The 24,913-nt window shown below is 50.1% G+C and overlaps 1 protein-coding gene across 3 annotated transcripts in view; it reads left to right on the top strand.

Moving 5' to 3' along the window:
• The first annotated feature begins 16,607 nt into the window (after nt 1–16,607).
• Nucleotides 16,608–24,913, top strand: part of PER2 (period circadian regulator 2) — a 50,501-nt gene continuing 42,195 nt past the window's right edge. For 2 of the 3 annotated variants that reach the window (XM_074189676.1, XM_074189675.1), the window contains exon 1: nt 20,601–24,444. In XM_074189676.1, coding sequence (XP_074045777.1) covers nt 24,216–24,444 — 229 coding nt within the window. In that variant the 5' untranslated portion in view covers nt 20,601–24,215. Of the gene's footprint in view, nt 16,682–20,600; nt 24,445–24,913 lie in introns of those variants that run through there. The other variant, XM_074189677.1, reaches the window with a different exon arrangement.

Raw genomic sequence — 24,913 nt, forward strand, 5'->3', positions numbered from 1 at the left:
TGACCCATGTTAGGAATGACACTAATCTGAAGGTCATGCCATATGAGGATCAGGGAAAGGAACTGGGAGTGTTTAACCTGGAAAAAGGAAGTCTTCATTGTGTATTATAGTTGTTCTCAAGCATGCACACTGCAGGATTGGATGTGTTTGGTGTGAGGGAAGAACCTGGATTGAAGTTATTGAGAAGCTTGAGGTCAGTGAGACCCTCTGGGCTGGGACTGGTGAGAAGTGCCCCCCCCCCCCCAATTTCAAGGCTTAAGCAAATTTACTTAAGATGTTGCAGTGAGAATTGTTGTTCAGATACTGGCAGGACTAGATGATCTCAGTGTTACTGATAGCAGTATCCTGTACTCCTGATAGTCTGTGGCAAGCAAAGATGCTACAATTAGAGCCCTCAGTCACCTCACTTCTATCAAAGATGATGATGATAACGATGATAATAATTCATATTTATGTGTATGTATATAAAACTTTTATTTTATAGATGAAGAAAATGAGGCTGAGAGCTAGAGTTACACAGCTGATAAGTTTCCGAATAGGGAACTAGATGGCATAATGTACTGGCCCTAATATTCAGGAGGACGGGAGTTCAAATCCTGCCTCAGACACTTGCCACTTACTAGCTGTGTGACCTTGGGTAAGTCACTTTACCCTGATTGCCTCTCATCGTGGGCCATCTCCAGCCATCCTGATTCCTATCTGGCCATTGGGCCCAGATGGCTCTGGAGGAGAAAGTGAGGCTGGTGACTTAGCACAGCTCCCTATCTCTTCTTCCCCACCCCCATCCAATCCATGTGCTTGTCATGGTCTTACCTCCCTGATGTCATGGTCTTCTTTGAGAATGAAGGACAAACATTAGATTTCTGAATAGAATTCTAACTCAAGTCTGGTACTGAGTCTCCAAAACTATTTGTTTTTAACCCTCTATAATACAAACTCTCTATAATACAAAGATCCCAAGTATAATAGGGTGGGTGGGTAGGTGGCTAATAATTCCCCACTCTGAAAATTTGAGGGAATATATAAAACTATTCCCTAGCACAAGATGGCAATTATAGAATGAGTTAAACAAGAAAGAATTCTTTAAGAAAGATTTCTTTGGAAAATAAAGACCTCTGGATATTGGACTACCATCTTCCAAAGATTAGTAGGAAGTCTTGATGACCAGACAGATAATGAGAAAATGTATGTGACATGCTGTGCAAACTTTGAAGTGCTCCATATGAATGACTTAAAAGTCCTCATGGTCATCCTAAGTAGTGATGGTGGCAGTGAGGGAAGGAGCAGCATCTCCTGTAGTTCCTTAGATTTAGATGTTCCTGCTGTGGCTCCTAGTCTAGTTCCCCAGAGCCCCCAGTGGGTGGCAGCAGTGTTGCTCTCAGGTCTCTGCCATTTTCTTCAGATGTTCCTCACCGATTGGAAATTTTACAAATGGAATCAACAACCAGGTGCAGCTTCTGCTAATGCTCCTTTTTGTCATATGTGCAATCTATTGACACACAGGTCATTGGGCGAGGGGGGGAAGAAGTTATCTGTTGATGTCTTAGGGGGACTACCTTGTATGAAGAGTTCCCAATGAAGATAGCCAACGGAGTCTCAGGAATCTGCTTAAATGGCTTTGAGATGGTTGTCAGTTGTATCTGACTTGTGACTTTGGAGTTTTCTTGGCAGAGATAATGAACTGGTATGCCATTTAATTAGGACTGAAGGACCACAAGGGGAACAACAACCACCCGAATAAGAACCACCTCTCCATTCTCCACCTACCTCCCTATTTTTATGGTCCATACAAAATGCTTTGGATTCACTTTTGGATATCATTAACAGGTTAGGTGACCTGCCTGAGGTCAAGCAAGGATATGGGTCAGAAATGGGTTTTTGAACCCTGGTCTCTGTTGACTACAGGCCCAGCTCTTTCTGCTATTCTATACTGACTCTTGCATTTCCTTTATTTACTTGGGCCTATGATTTCATTGATGTGAAGAGCTCCAAGTGAAGAAACTCCCTCCACCAATGCTGGTCAGCATCTAACCTACAACTTACCCTCTTAGAGATTTGCTTGGTCACTGAGCAGTTCCATGGCTCCTGCAGGCTCACACAGTCAGTTTGTGTCAGAGGTGGGCTTGAACTCAGGACTTTCTGAGTCCAAGACTCTCTCCCTATCTACCATATCGGGTTATTTTTCATTTTTAAAAATATAGAGTGCAGATTCTATCAGGCCCCTTGGATTCTTGTATAACTAGGGTGGGGTGACTAGTGCTCTGCCTCAGGCTACTGAAATGTGGAGGGTGCTGACACCACTTGCAAACCTTCAACATCATAGAACTGAGCTTAGCACCCCTGCACTCCAGGTGAGCTCCTCCCCTAGCCTCCCCTACCCTCTTCCCTCACCCCCTCCAGTAGCCTTGCCATAGACCCTCCATGATATAGTTCAGGCAGCTCTCACTTCCCTCTGCCAAGTCTTTGATTCTAAATTGGGGTTTTCCAGTTCATTGTGAAATTTCTGCTTTCCAGGAATCCAGGTACTTTTACAATATTGTAAGGATACACAGCATCAATCTTGGATGAATTTACTAGAGGGTGGGGGTGGGGTGGGGAGTTGCTGCTGCCTAAATCAGCAGCAGCTGCTTCTCAAGGGAGTGGGGACATGACAGACCCCAGGTTTGGGAAGGACCTAGGGCAGGAAGAAACTGAGAAATGCCAAACAGCCAACTGAGCAACCCTTGACTTTTGGTCTAGCTCTCCATGTCCTTGGTGGGGATGGGGACTGGGGCAATGTTAACCAGAACAGTAGAAAGAATAGATTTTTTTTTTAAGAAGGTCTAGATTCAAATCCCATCTCTGCCATTTTTTAGCTGGGTGACCTTGATTAAAATAATGACTTCTCTCTGGTCCTCAATTTCTCCATCTGCATTCACAACTTGCAAATCAGCAAATGCTGTACATTAGGGTTTAATTTACTGTTTTATTGATTTTTAGACTTTAGAAACTGTTGGAGAATGTGTTACTAATACAATTAAAATATATGGTTTTCCCCCAACCTACCAAGAGCCAGCTGTCAAATGTTAACCAGCACATGCCTCTTTTCATTCTTAAACCTGATGATGCTGGCTCTGAGATTCTTCTCAGGTGGGTCAGAGCCTGAGTCTCATTGGTCATGCCCCTACACTGCTTACTTTTGTTTTTTGGATTTTGTTTGTTTGTGGAGATAATCAGAGTTAAATGATTTGCCCAGGGTCACACAGCTAGCAAGTGTCTGAGGTTGGATTTGAACTCAGGTCCTCCTGATTATATGGCTTCACCTAGCTGCCCCACTGCCTACTTTTTAGTTATCATTCCCTTCTTACATCCATCAACTTGGTAGAGCTGGTCTTCTTGTTCCCAACCTCCCTTACGCATTTCCTTTCTCCTGGCTTTTGCATAGGAGCCCCTCCCCATTTCCAACAATGCTCTGCTCAAGGGCCCCCACCTCCAGGAAGCCTTTCCTGCTCTTTCTGACTTTGAGTGACCTCCCTGAAATTACTGGTGCACTTATTTTGTATGGGCTTCTAATGTCTGTCCATCATTCTTGAAGAAGACCATGACATCAGGGAGGGGAGGACATGACAGATGAATTATGTAAAGGAGCAGCGGTGATGCTGCAGATAGAGACCTGAAACTGGAGTCAGGAAGATCTGAGCTCAAATCTGACCTCAGACACTCAGTGGTTTGTCCCTGGGCAAGTCACTTAACTGTTTGCCTCAGTTTCCTTATCTGTCAAATGAGCTGTCGTACTGCCCAATGGTAATACTTCCTGGGTAACTTCTCATTGTTTCTTTTCCACATCCTTCTATAAAATATTGATTTAATGAGTAAGGGGGGCTTCTCTTAGGTCTTTTGATGTTTCATAGGTCAAAGGGTCTGAGGCAGAATTCAAAGGCAGTACTCTCTTCCTTGAGACCTTTGGTCACAAAATGGGCTTAGTAATAGCACCTACCTAGTTGGAGGATTAAGACCTAAAGTAGGAAGAGACCTTGGGGGTCATCTAGACTTCTCATTTTATGGATGAGGAAACTGAGGCCAAGAGAGAAGGGGTTTGACATATGGGGAGAAAGTGTCAGAGTCAACATTTGAACCCAGGCCATTCAGGGTCACCATCTGCTCTCTGACCCACAAGCAAGTCCCTTCTCTCTCTGAGCCTCAGTTTCCCCATCTGTAAAATGAGAGGGTTAAAATGGATAGCTTGTGGGGTCTCTTCCAGGGTCTTGATCTGTGACTTTGAGACCCCTAGTTCCTAAATCCAAGATTTTAAGGAATCCATCTGAACCGTATGTTATAAAAATGTCCCCCTCCCCCTTTGCCAAATAGGATGAAGTCCTCCAGACCAGGCTCCCTGGAGGGATGCTGCACATACAGTTTTAGTGACTCAACAGCTGGTTAGCGAGTACAAAACGCGAGCCAGGCAATATCTAGGCGACCGCTACAACAATCCCCAAACAAAAGTCATGTAGGCTGAGGACACAAAGAAAGTCTTAGAACTGGCACAGTGCCTAGGACAGAAAGTTGCCCTCCAAGGCTCCGCCCAGGCTTTCCAGCTCCCAGAACTTTCTGCAGCCCCAGGAGGAAGAAGGAGCCGGACTTACATCCTGAATAAGATGGAGGGGGGAGCGCTTCAGAATCCCAGGGAGAAGGGGCTGTTTGAGGCCATCAGAGGAAGTTTCTCTAGAAAGAGATTCAGAACCTGGAGAATCAGCCTGGTCCCCTGGGAAGTGAGCTAGCCTGAGGCAGGACCTCAGTCTGGATCCCAGTTGGATCCAGATGATAATCAGCTCTAAATGGCAAACTTTGGAGTGAGCCATAGGGAGCCACTGAATGTTCCTGAAGGGGCGACACGGTCAGGTCCATGCTCTAGAAAACTTACTTGGGCAGCTGCGAGGAAGATGGTTTAGAAAGAGAGAGACTGCAGGTGAGAATGGAGGAGGCCCTCAATATGGCAGTGATTTCCCAAATGGAGAGAAGAGGGCTCAGAGAGGTGTTGGGGAGGAAGAATCCATAAGACTGAAACTGGAGTGAATACTGGATGTAGGTGTGTGTATGTGTGTGTGTGTGTGTATGAAAATGAGTTCCTGGGGGGGGGGCTAGGTGGCACAGTGGATAGAGCACCTGCCCTGGAGTCAGGAGTACCTGAGTTCAAATCCGGCCTCAGATACTTAATAATGACCTAGCTGTGTGGCCTTGGGCAAGCCACTTAACCCCATTGCCTTGCAAAAACCTAAAAAAAAAATGAATCCCTGGACAGAATGAGGAAATTCTGGGAGATTCCTGGGTTTGGGAGAGAAGTTGCCCAGTTGTGTTTGGGGTCTGTTGGGTTGGAGATGCCCAAGAGACAAACAAGTGAAGAGGTCACCAATGATCAGATGGTAACAGAGCTCAAGAGGTGATGATGGTCATGGACACAGGAAGAAAACCAGAAGCCAGGAGGGGAGGGTGAGATCACAGAGGGAAATGGTGTGGACAGGAATGAAGAGAGGCCCGGCCTTATGCATTCTGTGAGGGCTCCCTAGACCTGCCAGTAGATCTGTTGCTAGGAAGGCTCAGCTTCTGATTCTACCAACCACCTAGCAAGGATGGGAAGGCCTCAACAATGAAATTCTAAAGACACAAGGAGAAATAGTTGCAGGAAAAAAAGAAAAGGGAGGGGAGTTGTTTAAAGAGCTGCTCCCAGCTGCCTTGGAAGGACCAGGTGACTTGGGGTCTCAAAGGACCTTACGTGCCAGCCATGTAGGGTTCTACAAACTGAGAATCACTCTTGTAAATCAGAACTTTGTAATCTGGGGTCTGTGAACTGGTTGTTCTTTTTTTCACATCTACTTTAATAACTGTCTCCCAATTCAAAGGATCTCCTATAATCTTGGGGATCTTATGCATGTATCAGTGGAGAAGTGCTATCACAGACAGGAGAGTTTTTGCTGAACAGAACAGATAGGGAGGGGACAGCTAGGTGCAGTGGATAGAGCACCAGCCCTGGACTCAGGAGGAACTGAACAGGTAGGGAGCCAGATGGCAAAGACTTCTCAAATGAGGAAAAAGAGGGGAAAGGGAAGAATGGAAATGGCTTTGTTAAGAGAACAGAGAAGTAACTTGTCCCAGATTACACTGTGCCTTAGGGTCTGGGACATCAAAGCCAGAGATCTTTGGCTCACACCAAAGAACTGACATGGGACTTTGGACCTTGTATTTGGAAGTAGAAAGACCTGCTTGCCAATCCTGCCTCAGACCCTGGACTAGACACTTAAATGCTGTTTGCCTCAATTTCCTCATCTGTAAAATGGTGATGATAATAGTGCCCACTTTGAGAATCAGATGAGATGATAATTATAAAGTAATTACATGGTAAACACTATATAAATGATGACTATTAAGATGATGACATTTTTCAGCACTGAATCTGAAAGGGGAGTCAGCAGAATGGGGCCCCTTTGAAGAAGGGTTACTGGAAGGCATCCAGGTCTAGGGATGCTCTGGGAGGTGGACTTCCAACAAGGCCTTAATTTTCATATAATCAGAAGTATTTACAGTAGAAATTCTGAGAGGGATGTTTATATGTGTGTGTGTGTGTGTGTGTGTGTGTGTGTGTGTGTGTGTGTGTGTGTGTGTCCTGGAACCCTCTGGCAGTCTGGGAAGACCTAGGAACCTCTTTTCAAACTTGTGTTTTTAAATGCATACGATACCTGGTATTATAGGAGATCCTTTGTAATGTGATACAGTTATTAAAGTAGATTTGAAAAAACAATTAGTTTGTAGACCCCAGATTACAAAGTTCTGATTTATGAGAGTGATTCTCAGTCTGGTAGAACCCGAGATTGCTGGGACTGTTAAGGTCCTTTGAGATCACAAGCCACCCAGTCATTCCAAGGCAGCCAGGGGCAGCTCTTCAAACAATCCCCCTCCCTTTTCTCTGCTCCCTTTTCTCTTTTTCCTGGAACTATTTCTCCTTGTGTCTTTAGAATTTCATTCTTGAGGCCTTCCCATCCTTACTAGGTGACTGGTAGAATCAGAAGCTGAGCCTTCCTACCAGCAGACCTGCTGGCAGGTCTAGAGAGGCTTTATAGGATGCATTAGGCCCAGATACTGGGGGCAGGGGAGGGAGGGACCCCTCTAAAATGAAAGGACTGGACTAAGTGACCTTCACTTCTCAAACTATAATCTTATCATTTTATTATGTTATGGGTTCCATAGTGTCCTAGTAGGGAGGGGACATAGGTACCTGGGACTGTTTCTATGGGAAGAGAAAGTTTGCATTCTGAAAAAATCAATTTATCAATGAATTTCTACAATCCCTTTATCCATTGAGAGAGTCCTTCACATTGAAGAAGGGGCTGCAGATATCTGACTCATCTGCTCCTCCATGGTGTCAGTCAACTTCACGCCTACCCCATGCTATCCAACAAGCATTTATTTTATCTTTATTTTTGTTTTTTGCAAGGCAATGGGGTTAAGGGACTTGCCTAAGGTCACACAGCAAGGTAATTATTAAGTGTCTGAGGCTGGATTTGAACTCAGGTCCTCCTGACTTCAGGACTGGTGCCATTGAGCTGTCCCACCCACAAGCATTTATTAAACATCTACTGCATACAAGGCAGTATACTCCATTTGGGGAATAGAAAGACAACATTCTTGCCATCCTCCTATCATTAGGGACCAAGGCCAACGGGCCAAGCTTTGAATAGAATTCTCCAAAATTGTTAGCATTCCATCTCCTGCCCCCCCCAAAATAATTTCTTTGTAGTTTTATATATCCTTTACCTATTTATCTTTGTATACATACATATATATATATATATCCATATTTATTCATTTATTTATTTCTCTCCCCCTATAGCCCAGTGTGAGTGACTTGAAGACAAGGACCAATCCCTTGATGCATTTCTAACATCTATCCCAAGTCAGTCTGATGCTTGTAGGGTGCTTAATAAATACTTGGTGAATTAAATTGAATTGAAGTGAGTCACCTCTGAGCCAGAGAAGGCCAGCAAGAACAAACCAAAAAGGCCAAGAAATAATGGAAATAAACTTGGTGATTGTGAGCATGCAGAAGTAGCCCAGCATCTAAATCTCCTTTATGAGGCCTCCTGGGATGCTTTTCAATCATGTTAAGTGTGGGTTTTTATGAATGTCATTTAAGCCAGGAAGCTAGAAAGTGCCATCCTGTTCTCTGTCATAGGATAGTAAATGCAGCTTCTAAGCTACAACATAAATGAAGGCTTTGATTACACTGGGGAAAAGTCACAGGAAAGGTCAAGTGGGTAGAGATTTAATCTTTGGGGCTTTTACTGGATTATAGTGAAGACTGGTACTTGAAGGAGTCAGCCTTTCCACTACCTAGAAACAATTTTCTCTCTTATTTGTCTTTTCTTTAAATACACAGATATGCATGTTTGAAATAAATTCGTAATAGAAATAGAAATTTTGTATATACACACACACACATACGCACACACACACAAACACACACAAACACACATACATAGAGACCTACCCAGTATAAATAGTGGATTGACTCTGGGGCCAAGTTTTGTTTGCTTGTTTGTTTTTAATGGAGAGAAGATGAGGTTAAGGTGAACTGGACAGCTCAAAGCTCTGGCTAGAATTGACCAGGATTATTTTGGGAGGAAGAGTCCTCAATTGGGTCCCATCTCTCTTGCTATTTGCCAGAGTCCTTTGGACCCCAATATTTCCATTCTTTGTGCTTTATCCAAAAATCTTTAAAAGTCTAAATAAAATTTGGAAATGAAGGTGATGTTAAAAAAAATTCAATTAAAAACTTAAAAGCATTTTTAGGTTGAACAAATTACCTGAGAAGAGACTCTGAAGTTCCCTTACTCTTGTTAGGGAAAGATTAGAGTCATCTTCCTGTTTTACTAGAACTCAACTATGGTTGCATTAATAAAAAGAGACAGTCCTTGGGTCTTCAGATAGCTTCTATTGTAACAGGGGATGGAACCCCACAGGTAGGGGAGAGGTGCCCTGGAAATGGAGGTTTGTTCTGGGGAGGTGAAGGGCCAAGGGAGACCAGCCATCGGGAGCAAGCAAATGGCAAGATGGTGGATGGAATGGAGGATGACTCACAAGTTGGTACCTAGAGTCAGCTAGGAGATAAAGGGCTAAGCAGGTTGAGTGATGATTAAATGACTTTCCCAAGATAAGTGGAAGAACAGGATTTTTAAGCCTCGATCCACTGATGTAAGGAAGCATTTGAACCCCTATCTTCCTAATCCATCCACCATGCTCATTAGAAATGAAAATTCTGATAGATTGAAGGAAGAAGACTTTTTTAACTTGATTTTTCTTGAGGGTTTTTCTATTTTCTATTATTTTCTGTCAAATTTTGACTATTATGGAAATGTTTTGCATGACTATACTGTTTATAGCCTATATCAAATATTGCTTACCTTTTTTATGGGGGTAGGGGTGGGGTGGGGTGGGGAGGAAGGAAGAGAGAATTTGGAACTCAAAGATGGAAAAAGAATGTTAAATTATTTTCACATGTATCCAGGGAAAAATAAAATACAAAATAATCTTTAAAAAAGAAATGAAAATTCTTGCAATGGGTGCCCAAGGAGAAACAAGAAATAGTACAAATAAGCTCTGCATTTGTTAGTGTGTTCCAAATATCCTGAACAAAATGAAAATAAAAGTTTTAGCATTGGGAATGGAGAAGGTACAATTATAGTGAAAGGGGCTAGGTGGTACAAGGTCTTAGAATCAGGAAGATTCATCTTCCTTAGTTCAAATCTGGCCTCAGACATCCTGTTTGCCTTAGTTTCCTCATCTGTTAAAAAAAAAATGAGAAGGAAATAGCAAATCATTCCAGTATCTTTGCTAAAAAAAAAACCCAAAATGGGGTCATAAAGAGTTGGACATGACTGAAATGTCTAAACAACAGTAACCACAATAACAAATGAGTTGGAGTAGGAAATGACAAACCCTTTCTTTGCCAAGAAAACCCCAAATGAGGTCACCAAAAATTAGGCACAACTGAATAAGGATAACAATTATTATGGAAACAAGTTGGAGAGATACTAAGACAAGAATGAGTTGGGGCAGGATCAAGGCATGTGGTTAGTCAGGGAGAGGAGGATGAGTGCTCTGTGTTTACCTTGTTTCCAGGTCCAGATGGAACACCATAAGGAGCCATGTCGTGCAGGTACCACAGGTACCTTTGGGTGTAGACTGGGTGGGGCTGGGTCTGAATTTGTGTAAGGCTCAGGCTGCTTCACAGTGAACTTAACTTGAGTGACAGGGCAGTGCAGATACTGGAGGAATAGGAAGGAAAGCCAAATGCTTCAGAGTCAGCCTCCTGGAGGGATTCCACCAAAGGAGACTGGGAAGTCGAGAGGTTGCCTAAGTTGGCATCTGTCTTCTGAATGCCTCAGTAAACACCTAGCTCCTGTGAAAATACATGAGAGGTTGCTAATGGCCTAGGGCTGCTAAGAGAGGCTCAGCCAGCCCTCACACAGTTAAGGAAACCCCTGCTCCAAGTTCAGTGTCCCTAAGCTTTATGGGCCCTTCCCTCCCGGTTGTTCTGCCTGGAGAATCTGGAAGAGGATGGGAGGAGTAAGATGAGGAGCCATAAACTCTCTTTATCACTGCTGTTGACCTTGTTCCAGTTACACTGACCTTCCTTATAGGAGTCCAAGTCTTTGCGCAGACTGTCTGTCCCCCATGTTTGGAAAGTACTCCTTCCTCACCTCTACCTCCTCCTTCAAGGATCACCTTCTATTTGAGGACTGCCCTGATCATCTCACCTGCTAGTACCTATCCCTCCCCCCCCCCTTTTTGGGGTAAGGTGATGAGGTTAAGTGACTTGCCCAAGGTCACACAGCTAAGCATTAAGTGTCTGAGTCCAGATTTGAACTCAAGTCTTCCCACTTGTAGTCGCCTCCCCCACACACACACCTAGCTACCCCTAAATTTACTTTCTGTATATTTTACAAGTACTAATTTGGACATTTGCCAGTTTCCTTCAGGAGAATACAAATTCCTCAAGGGCAAGAATTCCTTCATTTTTGTCTTTATGTGCCCAGCAGCCAGCACTGTGCCTGGAAAATATGGGTAATATGTATATGTTACATGTCAAAAGTGTATGTCCACATGGGCTGGTTAAACATCTCATGGGAATGGGTCTCTGGAATCTTAATTACTGCTCTCCAGGGAGAACTGAGATTCCTGCCTTGCCAAGAACAGGAGAAGAGACCACTAGGCTGGTTTCTTTGTTCTCCAATCACCAACAGAGGGATCTCATACTAAGATCATATTTAGATAGACAGCTCCAAGGACAGAATAAAGCCATTTTCCTAATCTCTAGCCTTCAAAGGGGAGAGGTAACCCTTAACTTACATTTACTAGTTTGCCTCCTTCCTATCATATGCTAGTTATACAAAAGACAATCACAAGTAATAAATGTGAGAAAACTCATTTCTCCAAACATATGGCAAAGAAAAATCAGAGTTCTTTAGATGAGAATATACCAGAAAATATTGACAAGAGTGAAAGAACTCTTTAGATGAAATCTGAGTTCAGCCAAGAGAGAGACCTGTTCTCACCCAGGTCAAAGATTATGGGAAAGCAAGCTAGAAATCAAGGCCATGTTGATGAGCCAGCTTCTCCTAAGTGGATGCAGCTTCCACAGTCTGTTTTTTCCTCTCTCTCCATGTGTTTGGAAGTGGAGAGTCTGGAGTCACATTTCTCTCTAAGAAGCCAAGGAGAATGTTTCTCTTCTCCATGAGCTTGCAACTTTCACCCTCAGACCAGTGGGAAGCTTAGTATTTTCTCCACCAAGCTGACCAATGCAAAAATGCCTTAGGCCTGATTGGGAAATTAGGGTACATAAGGATAAAAAAAAATTAGCCTTTGTTGTTCAGTAGTGACCCCATTTGGGGGTTCTTGGTAAAGATACTAGAGTGGTTTGCCATTTCCTTCTTCAATTTATTTTACAGATGAGGAAACTGAGGCAAACAGTGCAATGTGACTTGTCCAGGGTGACACAGTAAGTATCTGAGGTCAAATTTGAACTCAGATCTTCCTGACTTTAGGCCCAGAACTCAATTCACTGCCTTATCTAGTTTCTGACTCTTAAATATCTTCTAGGTGCTAAGCTTTAGGCTAGATATTGAGGCTATAGTTAAAAAAAGCAGGACAGTCCTTTCCAAGGAGTTTGCATTCTAATGGAGAAAGCCATACTATAGAGATGTGGTGAGCTAAGAAGGGAGGTCTGGGAAGTCACTGGGGTGACTGGAACCGTAGGACAGTCCGCCACAGGAAATTTGCAGATGGAAATGTGTATTTGGAGGAGAGCTGAAGCTTCCAAGCTATGGGCAAGCCAAGGAAGGGGGTAAGGGTGAAGTTGGGAAGGCATGGCTCTAGGGAGCTCAGAGCTCAGGGACTTAGCCTCTCCCAGGCATGATCTCTGGTACTCTGGTCTGGAAGGTGGGGGAAGGAAGAGTCTCTAAATACAAGGAGAAGGAGGTTGAAATGGCAAAGAGGCAGATCCTGACCAAGAAGAAAGGGAAAAAAGTCCACACACTAGGAGCTGTCCAGAAGCAAGTGGGCTCATTAAGAGGTAGGAGGTTTCTCTTTTCCAGAAGTCTTGAATGAATGAATGAATGCATGGGTGGATGAATGAATGAATGAATGGTTTATTCTAGGATATACTATCCCAATCGCTAACTTCTTGAAGACATAAGAACTGTATCTATTTGCCTAATAAAGTCTCAGTAAAGAGACTACACACCGTAGGCACTTGGTCCCAGGAAGTGGAAAGGCTGGTTCTGGTGTCTAAGCCACCTCTGGTCATCCCCCAGCACCTATGTTTGGGTTTAGGTCCATTCTAGGTGTCCCTGTTGGTTCCCCCTCTTCAGCCTTATTCCCTTGACTCCAACTCATCATTCAAGGAGAAGGGTTCCAGGGTCTTTCTGGTCTATCTGAATCACTTCCTCTTCATGGCACACTTGATCATTTTCTCAAATTTGGCCTTATTTTCTCCCTAATTAGAATGTGAACCCTGTTAAATAGGGATGATCATCCCAAGTTACCACTCTTAGCCTATGACCCCAGAGAGATTCCAGAAAAGATAAAATGGGCCCATGTGTACAAAAATATTCATGGTAGCAGGGTTTGTTTGTTTGTTTTTGGAGGTAGTGAATAATGAAGAACTGAACACATCCCACTCTCCTGTTCCTGTTACAGACCTCTGGTTCTGCACCCTGCAGAGTAATCATGACCCCAGGACTTGAGACAATCAACTTAGGAACTTCCTGCAGGACCCAGGAACCTGCATCATCCCCTGCCCTGGGAACAGCAATTTAAGACCTAAACGTGATTGTGTCGTGGTTCAGCCCACTTGTGATTGGCGTATATGAAAGTGGCCCCAGCCCCAGTAACACCAAACTCTCCTTGGGGTGGGCAGGGGAAGGGGCTTCCATTTGCAAATATAATTTTTCTCACTCTGAAGTTAATTAAACTTCTGTTTGAATCCTGACTCTCCAGTCTCTGGCCTGCTCTGGCCACTCCACTCACCTACAGACTAGATATATTCTTTTTTTTTCTCCTTTGGTTTTTGAAAGGCAAATGGGGTAGAGTGGCTTGTCTCTCTCTCTCCCTCTCTCCTCTCTCTGTTTCTGTCTCTGTTTCTCTCTGTATCTCTGTCTCTGTCTCTCTGTTTCTGTCTCTGTTTCTCTCTGTATCTCTGTCTCTGTCTCTCTGTTTCTCTCTCTCTCCTCTGTCTCTCTGTTTCTCTCTCCTCTGTTTCTCTGTCTCTGTTTCTCTCTCTCTCCTCTCTCTCTCTGTTTCTGTCTCTCTCTCTCCTCTCTGTTTCTCTCTCTCTTTGTCTCTCTCTCCTCTCTCTCTCTCTGTTTCTGTCTCTCTGTTTCTCTCTCCTCTCTCTCTGTTTCTCTCCCTCTCTGTTTCTCTCTCTCTCTCTGTTTCTCTCTCTGCTCTGTTTCTCTTTCTGTTTCTCTCTCTCCCTCTCTCTCTGTTTCTCTCTCTCTCCTCTCTGTCTCTCTCTGTTTCTCTCTGTCTCTCTCTCTGTCTCTGTCTCTCTCTCCCTCTCTCTCCTCTCTCTCTCTGTCTGTTTCTGTCTCTCTGTTTGTCTCTCTCCTCTGTTTCTCTCTCCCTCTCTGTTTCTCTCTGTCTCTCTGTTTCTCTGTCTCTCTCTGTTTCTCTCTCCTGTCTGTTTCTCTCTTTCTCTGTTTCTCTCTCTCTCCTCTCTTTCTGTCTCTCTGTTTCTCTCTCCCTCCTCTCTCTGTCTCTGTTTCTCTCTGTCTCTCTCTGTTTCTCTCTCTCTGTCTCCCCCCCCCCCCATTGCCCCATTCATTGAATGGCTTGGTTTTCCATCTTTTCATTCCCAATTCTTGCCACATAGTAGTTGCTTAGGCAACAATAGGTCAATCAAATTGAATTCTTTGGGACATTGCAAACAAAATTCTTTTTTTAGTTAGTTATTTGGAATTATGTGTTCCTAGGTCCTGCCTTTTAGCTGTCAGATGGCAAAAATCATTTTCTTGCTGAAGCTGAAGCATGTCTAGCCTTCACCTTTGGGAGTACAGAGGCAAGGTTAGAATTAGGGTGTTGCCCAATGTGTTGTTGGTGGAGCTGTGAACTCATCCAACCTTTCTGGAGAGCAGTCTGGAAGTATGCCACAAAAATGCGCATCCCCTTTGACCCAGCAATACCACTACCACTACCCTGAAGAGACGGTGCAAAAGGGTAAAAACCTCACTTGTACAAAGGTATTCCTAGCAGCCCTGTGTGTGGTGGCAAAGAACTGGAAATCCAGTCAATGTCCTTCTGTTGGGGAATGGCTTAGCCAGCTGTGGCCCAGGTATGTCCTGGAACACCTGTTCTGTCAGGAAGCAGGAGGGACTCAGGGAAGCCTGCAGGGATCGGCAGGGACTGATGCTGAGCGGGAACCGGGAGCAGGACCGGGAGCAGGACCGGGAGCAGGACCGGGAGCAGGATCGGGAGCAGGATCAGGAGCAGGAGCAGGAGCAGGACCGGGAGCAGGACCGGGAGCAGGACCGGGAGCAGGACCGGGAGCAGGACAGGGAGCAGGAGCAGGACCAAGAGCAGAACCGGGAGCAGGAGCAGGCACCGGGAGCAGGAGCAGGCCCGGGAGCAGGAGCACCGGGAGCAGGCCCGGGAGCAGGAGCAGGCCCGGGAGCAGGAGCAGGCCCGGGAGCAGGAGCAGGCCCGGGAGCAGGAGCAGGACCGGGAGCAGGAGCAGGACCGGGAGCAGGACCGGGAGCGGGACCGGGAGCAGGAGCAGGACCGGGAGCAGGCCCGGGAGCAGGAGCAGGACCGGGAGCAGGACCGGGAGCAGGAGCAGGACCGGGAGCAGGACCGGGAGCAGGAGCAGGACCGGGAGCAGGCCCGGGAGCGGGACCGGGGGCACTGCCCACCCCGACAGCAACATGGGGGCGAGGACCGGCCTGGAAGGCCTGGCTCATTCCATCAGGGTGACAAGCGGGGCCAATGTGGGGCTGTCTGCAGAGGAGCGTGCCAGCTGTGCCCAGATAAGGAGCTGTGGAGTTTGAACAAAGACCGGGGCCTATTCCCTTCCATTCAGATAAAACCCCATCATCTCATGATGTGATTCTGCCCTCTCTTTTATCCCGCTTCCTCCTGGAGGACATCTCCCACCACGTGCAGCCCGGGCCAGTGCAGGCCCGGAAGCCGCGGCAGGCCGGGCAGGCCGCCTTGTGGGGGATGGGGGGCGAGCACGGGGGAAACTGCAAAGCCGGCCGAAGAACATCTTCCTGCGAAGAAACGAAAAGAATCAGGGTGACTGGGGGGGTCGGTCTGCGGGGTCTTCGGCTCTGAGGGGGCCGGGGCCGGCGGCAGCCGTGCGCGCATGCGCGCCGTGCCTGCGCAGGGGCGCCTCCCGCCCGCCTCGGTTTCCTCCTCTGCCCGGCGGCCGGACAAGGCCACGGCCACCGCCCCCGGCAGCGAAGGTCCCGGCGCGTGCACGCGCGTGCGCCCCCCCCCCCCCGTGGCGCGCGTGCACGGAGGCGGCTCCCGAGGCCCGGCGGGGGGAGGGGCTCCGCCCTCGGGCGCGGGCGGCGCGCCCCTCCCCCGCCGCCCCGGCCCACGCCGAGCCCCGGCTCCCGCTTCCTCCCAGCCGCAGCCTCCGTCACGCTGACGTCAATGGAGCCGGGCGCGTCCCCGGTGGGTGGATGTGGGCGCCCGGCCTCGGCCCTCCCCGCGCCTGGCTTCTCCGCCCCCCCCCCCGGCTCCCGAATGGATCGGCCCACTCCGCTCCCCGCCTCCCCGGTCCGGCCGCAGACTCTTGAATGAAGCCGGCCCAGGGAGCGGAAGTGGAAGGGACCATGTGGGAGGCTCCGGGGGTTTCCCGAGCGTTCATTGAAAGGCCGTGGGCCGAGGGAACATGGTGTTCCATGTGCGTCTTATGTAAAGCGAGCGACGGGCGGCCGAGCCAATGGGAGCGCGGCTCCGGCCCGGGCCCCCGCCCCGCTATGCAGATGAGCCGGGGCGGCCTCCAATGGCGGGGCCCCGGGGGCGGGCCCGGCGCCCGCGGTCACGTTTTCCACTATGTGACAGGCGCCCGGCCTCGTCCCGCGAGTCGCAGCCAGCTCAGCCGCGGCCTCCCGCCCGCCCGGCGCTGCCAGCTCCGCGCTGCTCCGCGGTGAGTGCGGCCGGGCCCGGGGCGCGGGGCGGGGGGCGGCCCGTGACGTCACGCCGGGGCGCGGGGCGGGGGGCGGCCCGTGACGTCACGCCGGGGCGCGGGCCACTTGTTGCCTCCTGCGGCCCCCGCGCCTCAGTTTCCCCCGGTGTCACGCGGGCGGCGCGGCCCGGGCGGGGGGGTGGGGGCGCCCCCTGCCTCAGTGTCCCCCGTAAGCCCGGGGGCCCCCGCCCGGGGCCGAGGCTTCTGGAGTGTTCGGAGCCTCCTCCTCCTGCCCGCTCCCGCAGCGCCGCGCCGTGGCCGGGGCCCCACGGGGCGGGGGCGCTATGGGGAGGGGGCGCCACGGGGAGGGGGCGCTATGGGGAGGGGCCCACGGGGAGGGGGCGCTACGGGGAGGGGCCCACGGGGAGGGGGCGCTACGGGGAGGGGGCCACGGGGCGGGGGCGCCACGGGGAGGGGGCGCTACGGGGAGGGGGCGCACGGGGAGGGGGCGCTACGGGGAGGGGGCGCTACGGGGAGGGGGCGCTACGGGGAGGGGGCCACGGGGAGGGGGCGCTATGGGGCGGGGGTGCCACGGGGAGGGGGCGCTATGGGGCGGGGGCGCCACGGGGAGGGGGCCCTATGGGGAGGGGGGCCACGGGGCGGGGGCGCCACGGGGAGGGGCCCATGGGGAGGGGGCGCTACGGGGAGGGGGTGCCACGGGGAGGGGGCGCTACGGGGCGGGGGCGCCACGGGGAGGGGGGCCACGGGGAGGGGGGCCACGGGGCGGGGGCGCCACGGGGAGGGGGCGCTATGGGGAGGGGGCGCTATGGGGAGGGGCCCCACGGGGAGGGGGCGCTATGGGGAGGGGGCCCCACGGGGCGGGGGCGCTACGGGGAGGGGGCGCCACGGGGCGGGGGCCCATGGGGAGGGGACCCACGGGGCGGGGGGGGCGCCCCGGGGGCGGGACTGGGGGCCCCTCCCTCCTGGCCCCTCGCCTCGGGGGCCCAAGGCCGCCGGCTGCACCGCGTCTAGTTGGGGCGCAGACTGGGGGCGACGCCCCCCAACTTCACGCCGCTTCCCGGGCCCCGCACCCCACACCCAGCTCCGAGCCCCGGGGTCTCCCCACTCCCCTTGCACCCGCCCACCCGGGGGGCACCAGAGGGGTCCGGCGAGGGGCCGGGGGCCACCTGCCGGGGCTGGTCCCCCCGGCCCAGCCCGGGGCCCGCATGGAGGGGCCCCCAGTGATCCACGCCCGTGGGCACGCACCCCCAGAGACGCGCACGGGCTCCTCCTCGGGTCACCGCGTGTGCGCGGACAGGAGTGGGCACCTGTGCCCACGGGCCCGGGCGAGGGGCAGGGGCCGCACCTGACGTGCCCGCTGCGTGATTGGCAGGGGGTGCGGGCGCGTGGGGCCCCGTGTGGGGCCCCGGAGCCGGCCTGGGCCGAGGCCTGCCGGGCGAGCCCCGGCCGTTAGGTGGCGCCACAGCCCAGCCTGCTGTGAGGGGGTGGGGAGCAGGTGCTCCTGCAGCATCACCCCAGCCCCTGGGATGCCCCCCACTTTCCGAGGGGGACCTCGCCCCCGACACCCCAGGCCTGTCCTCAAGCTCGGCTCCGGCCCAGGCTGCCCTCCCCCCGCACCTGTGCTGGCCCCTGGGCTGGGCACTGGGTAGTCTGAGTGGCACCGCTGCCAGCCGGGCCCCCGCCTCCCCCCACGGGGTCACCTGTGGCACCGGCACTGCCAGGCACTCCCCAGGGAGTTTTGTTCTTGGCAGGAGTGTGCCAGGGTCTCTGGGCCGGGGAAGGGAAGGAAGGGGCCCGGAAGCCGCAGACTCCACCATGACAAAAGGAGGACCAGGCCCGGGCCCCCAAGCCTCAGCCGGAGCGGGGGCAGAGCTGGCCCAGACGGGCCCCCGTGCTGACGAGAGTGTTTGGAAGCCTGGTGAGGGGCTCAGCCGGGTGCTGGGGACCCAGCTTTGTCTGCTGGGGAGCCGGGGAGCGGGGTGTCTGCAGACCCCTGGCTGCCCCCGCTGCCCCTCTGGTCGCTGGCCTGGGGAGGGGTGAGAGCCTCTGCTGCTGCCCCGGGAGGTTCGGTCAACTTGCTTCTGTGGGGTGCAAAAGGCCTCCTGCTTGGCAAGGGTTTGCCTCTCCTGGCCTTGGGGGTTCTTAGAAAGTAGCCCTCAGCTGGGGGGCGAGGGGGACAGTGACCATAAGAGTCGAGGCCCCCTGGGCTGCCCCCACAGTGTTCCTATTCGACTCGCTTTGCTGGCCCACGCTTCTAGACTCTGACCTCTTTTTTTTAATTTTATTTAAGGCAGTGGGCTGAAGTGACTTGTCCAAGGTCACACAGGCAATTATTAAATGTCTTGAGGCCAAATTTGAACTCAGGTCCTCCTGACTCCAGGACCGGTGCTCTATCCACTGTGCCACCTAGCCACCCCCTTTCTCCCCAGACCAGGACCCCTTCCTGGAGCCCCCCCCGTTTGCAGGTTGGCAGCCTTCCTCTGCCTCGACCTCCCTCCTGCGGGAATCTGAGGAGAAGAACTTAGAAGAGATGGGAGACAGAGGAAGAGCCCACAAGCCTGGGGGACCTCAGGTGCTTTAGCAGCTCTTGAATTTTTAACATTGGTTTTTTGAATGTTCTTCAGAAAGCAGAAGTATGTCATGGATGCCCTGGGTCATTTGATCATGATTTTCTGTGGAGCAGGAGCCTCTGCCCCCCACCCCCACCCCCAGCTTGGGAGGCCGAGCCCAGGTCATGGGCCCGTGTTTCCAACCTTCTCCCCCTCTCCCCCCACCTGTTGCTGGGGAGCCCGAGGGGCTGTGCCACATGAACTCTATCTCTTCGGAGTCATGGTGGAGGCAGTTTCTGGGTGCTGCTCCCTTTGCCCTGCTGCAGTTCATACAGACTCATCTTGGCTTCCTTTTAGCTTTGCCCAGCCACCTGGAATGCACACTAATATCCCTTCCGTTCTCTATTACGATATCTCCTTTGAAATCTTTCTAGAGAATCCAAGACAGTGGCTGGCCGTATTTGAAAACAGACTGTTTTAGCTTAAATGTACATTATTTGGGATGAACATTCATTTTCATTATTATTTATCCTATATGCTTTTTCCTTCTCTTTGCAAAAAACTTTTCCTCAAAAGAAGATGATCTTGGGGCAGCTAGGTGGCACAGTGGATAGAGCACCAGCCCTGGAGTCAGGAGGACCTGAGTTCAAATGAGGTCTCAGACACTTAATAATGACCTAGCTGTATGGCCTTGTGCAAGTCACTTAACCCCTTGTCTTGCAAAAAATAAATAAATAAAAGAAGATGATCTTGGTCAGTAAGTGTCATAGGCCACCCCTCAGTTGAAAAAACAAAACCCATATTGGGAGTTCAGAATCAAAGCTAGGATCCTCCTGGTGGGGTTGGCACCAAAGATCACGAGGGCCATGGTCTTCTACTTCCGGCCTCATACTGATCCCTTCCAAAGATCCCAACAGTCCCCATGGGTTTGGTTGCCTTCTGACTTCTGCTTTTGGTCACTGGTCACACTTCAGCAGCCCCAGCTGCCTATCCCTCATAGGGTTCCCACGGTCCCTTCAGACCCAACCTGGCCACGCCTGAACTCATCCTGCCCAGATTCCTTGCCCCCACAGCTCCGGAGAGATTCTCCAGCTTGCCCTCTCCTTCGCCTCCTCCAGCCAGTTCCACATCATCACTACACCCCTCAGATCTCTGCCTTTTCCAGCCAAATTCCAGGGTGCCTCTCATCTGGTTGACCAAGTAGCCTTCCATTGGTCTCCTTGTTGCCATTCTCTGTCCTCTCCAGCCCATCCTCCTCAGCTACCAAGACTCCCCTTGCTCAGGTATAGACAGGTCTGGCTGAGTTGCACTCTTGCTCAGAAACTTTTGGAGGCTCTCCATTTCCCAAGTCCTCCACGTTCTGGCACCTTTCCTATCTGAAGTCATCCACTCCCCCCCCCCCATCTCCCACCAGTGTCTTCCTCTGGGGCTTAGTTGTGAACATGCTGAGTCTTGTCAGCAGAAGGGAAGCCCCCCAAGGTCAGGGACCCTTTAGTCTGTGGCTTTATGGCTCTAGTGCTTGGCACAGCGATATTATTCATCCATGCTAGATAGTAAGTTTATTGCACCAAACTTCCAATTGGCTCTGATCCCTGCAGATGCCCCCTCTCCCCTTGCTGACTTCTTCCTACAGTTCATGAGGGTCTCTTCAGGTTTTGAACCTGCAGTAGCTGAGTAGTGGAGCCCATAGGCTTGTTGGGGACCCAGCTTCCTGAGGGAAAGAAGCACCTTTTCCTCCTTTGTTTGGCTTTGAGTGTCTCACGGGGTGCAAGGGATAGATTGCTCCGCAGGGCCCCCACCTTCACAGGCATTCTGATTGATTCATTTGTGTTCATCTTGAATCCCCAGTAGGATGATTGGCTTGGCCCTGGTTGGTGCATCTTTCAGATTCCTGAATTCTTGGAGCCAAAGGGACTGAGGCCATTTGGAAAACTATCATTGGGCTCCCTTGATATGATCACATTCCTGCTACAATTCTTATTAAAGAGCCCACTGTGCGGCTTCTAAAGGCTGACCTAGCCTTGACTAGAAGTCAAGGGTCCAGAGCAAGCTGGTCGGGCCGGAGTAGGTACATATCTGAGCCCCCTGTTTTACAAGAGGTGTTGTTGACAACCCAGAACAGACCCAAGATCTGAGGGATCAGTGACTGAGTACTTGGCAGGACAGTAGATGGAGCTCAGGACTCTGTGTCAGTAAGCTCTGAGTTCAAATTCAGCCTCAGACACTTATTGGCTCTGGGACCTCAGGCATGTCATCTGACATCCCTCAGCCTTGAGTTTTCCCCTCTCTAAAATGGTCCACAGTAGGCTCTCTTCCTGTCTCCTGGGGTCATCCTGAAAACCAAAGGAGGGCCTGGGGCCAGTGCGCTTGGTGAGCCTTAATGTTCTATTAGGGTTGTTTTTGTTAGAAATGTTTGGGGTAGGGGCGGCTCGGTGGTGCAGTGGATAGAGCATCGGCCCTGGAGTCAGGAGGACCTGAGTTCAAATGTGACCTCAGATACTTAATAATGACCCAGCTGTGGGGCCTCAGGCAAGCCACTTAACCCCATTGCCTTGTAAAACCTAAAAAAAAAAGAAGAAAAGAAAGAACTATTTGGGGTATTAATAGAGAAGCTGAGCTTTCTCGAAGACTGATTCTAAACTTGCCTTGTTGACTGAGCAACATAAAAACTATTCCATCCATAAATATGGCTGGAGAATGATCACATCAGGGACATAAAATGTAAAGTGCTATTTACTTGGACATGGACTGCAGGCTTACTAATTGCATTTTCTTTTATCATTTTAAATTTTGAGATAGAAGGAAAACATGTTTCATTTTGCTCCAATGTTTTTCTCTTTTGGACCTTTTCTCTAAGCTCCTGGTGGAGGGGTCGGTAGGTAGGGTTGAAGCAGAGGAAGCATTTGAATGGGCACGAGGGAGAAAGGGAGGGTATATGTGGCAATGTCCTATAGAGAACTTTGGGAGGAGAGACAGATGAACAAAAGAGCTATTTTTCCCTTGGGTCGGAAAAGGGGAGAAAATAGCCCTGACTCCTGGTGAGCCCTAAAGCTACTTTGATTCCAAATCTGAAATAGTCTGCTCGTCAGCTTAGAGTAGATTGGCCTGGGACCAGAGAACAGGATGCTGACTCTCTGCCAACTTTTTTGGGGGGTGATGGTGACGGAGAGGAGACAGATTGGATTGGTAATTCTGTGGAAATGGACCTAGTAGGGGGTTTGCTTTCATTTCCCTCTTTCTGCATCATTTGTGGACAGTGGCCTCTGAGTGCTGTCTGAGAGGGTCTGAAGAGGCTACTACTCTTTTGTTGTTGTTCCTGGCTGGCAGGATTCGTAACCTGTTTTGTAGTCTGGGGAAGCCTAGGGAACTCTTCTCCAAATTAGGTTCTTAAATTCATAAAATCAACTACAAAGCATCACCAAGGCAACCAAGTTTACAGAAATAGAGCCATCCCAATACTCATGACAAGGAGGCCGTCACCCCAGGTTAAAGGGTGACTCCCACACCTTGTGTGGCCTCCATGAAGTCACATCATTGACCTTGACCGTCTATGGATTTGGGCCTAGCAGTTTCAAAACAACTCTGGGGAAGCAGTTGCCAACCGATCTTAGCAAAGGAAGGAATGTGGCCTGTCTTCCAATCTGCTGTTTAAAGTGCTAAATGTTTCCACATAAGACACTCTTTAATCACCGCCAAGGAACAAGGATGTTTTCCCCAGGATAAATACTCCATCATGGTAGAGAAAATAGATGGAAAGCTCATTTGGAAACAGGCTGGAGCCAGAAGACACCAGGAGAGCCCCCAAATCCAGGAAGCCCGCTCCAAAGCCAAGCTGTGACTTCAGGGCTTAGGACTTGGAGAGGAAATGACTTCCTCCAGCGGCCCCTAGTTCTTGGTGGCTGTTTGCTGGCTTTGGCCCAATTTGAACTTTTACTTTCACACTTAAAAATTCTGTGACCCATAGGGACACTCACCAGCCTTTCAAGGCCCCCTTTCTTTGCAGGAGCCCCTTCACCAGCACCTCCCCACAAGTGGTCCCATGCCCTTGTGGCTGCTGTACTGCTTTCTCACCTTGTTGGGAACTGTTGGCTTGTGGCAAGCCAATAACTTTTTTTTTTTAGTTTTTGCAAGGCAATGGGGTTAAGTGACTTGCCCAAGATCACACAGCTGGTGATTACTACTGTCTGAGGCCTGATTTGAACTCAGGTCCTCCTGAGTTCCAGGTCGGTGCTCTTACCATTGTGCCACCTGGCTGTCCCCAAGCCAGTAACTCTCACTGGCCCCCTTTCTTTGCCCCAGGATCTGCCCTGAGACTGAGTGGGCCAAGCCTCATTCATTCTCCTCCCCAGGCCTGGGTTTGCCAGGAGCTTGTGCAGAGTCCTGGTTACGTGTGTAGTTCATAAAGGTTGGTTGAATAAATTCATCAAGAGGATGGCAGAGGCGAAAGCAAGCTCTGGGTCTCCTTAGTGGCCAGGCCTTACCCTTACCGCTGCCCTTGGGCAGGCCTTCTCACTGGCCTTCGTCTCAAGACCCCTCTCCACTCCAACCTCCATCAAGGTGCCTGAGGATGGTTTCTGGAGCACCCTTCTAACCATTCCCGCCTCTGTGCCCCCCCCCAGCTGACTTCCTTCAGAAACACTGATACCAACCAACTTCCTTTCCTTTTTGGCTGGTTACTGAACTGCTGGGGAGTGGGCTCCCCTAGACTGCAACAGAGCTTTTGATAACATCTCTGTATTCTCACGGACCAGATGGAGAGATAGGCCTCTATATTAGCTCCCTCAGGGATTTCATTCACACCTTAAGCTCAGTCGCCACAAGCTGTATTGCTTTGTACATGGGCAGAGCAAAACTGAACAGAACTGATTCAAATGATGTTATTAGAAGGAGAATTGGAAATCAGGTATCCAAATGTTTAGTATGACAGGGAAACAGAGTCTGGGCTACCAAGCCAGGCTCTTGTCTGCCTTTCATGGTTATTTCTGATGGTCTTTGGGTCAGTGGGAGAGGCTACAGGGGATGCGTCTTGTCTTTGTTGGGCATCTCCCATAACACCAGGGGAAGTGTTAATTATACAGTGTCTCAAGGCTTATTCAAGGGAAAAATGCTTATTGAAGGTTCACATTTGTCTTATAGGTGGATCTCAAGTTTTAGTCTTTGGAGTCAAATACCCAATTTTCCTGGTGACGTTCCTTGACCATTTTCTCCAAAGTGGTGAGTTTATTTTTCCATTTTTGTCTTTTTTTTTTTTTTTTTGAAATTTTACCCCTGGTGTCTTAATACTAGTCTTCTGCTTTTCACACATTTCCATACTTGGCTGGGGTGTTCTCTGCAGGGGGAGGGCTCCCCACTAAGTAGGGATCAGGTATTCTTCTGTGACTTAGGCCTAACAGGATGACAGAGAGCCACTGAAAAGCTAAATCACTTGTTCAATGACACCCAATCATACATCTTCTAATTATGAAGAGGAATAACAGTAAAAGGAATCATCATCATCATCCATCATCAAAGCCCTTAATTCATAACAACCCCGTAACATAGGACGTGAGCAAACAGAGGACTGTGAAAGGCCAAGGGCCTTGCCTAGGGTCACCAGATTAAGGGGGCCCCCAGAGTCCTTTTCTTTGGGCTTTCTCTGCTTTCCCAAGGGTCTTTAAGTGACAGAAAGTCTTGGAGGAGGATT

The sequence above is a fragment of the Macrotis lagotis genome, chromosome 5 (assembly GCF_037893015.1).
Source record: "Macrotis lagotis isolate mMagLag1 chromosome 5, bilby.v1.9.chrom.fasta, whole genome shotgun sequence".
NCBI classification, from domain to species: domain Eukaryota; kingdom Metazoa; phylum Chordata; class Mammalia; order Peramelemorphia; family Peramelidae; genus Macrotis; species Macrotis lagotis.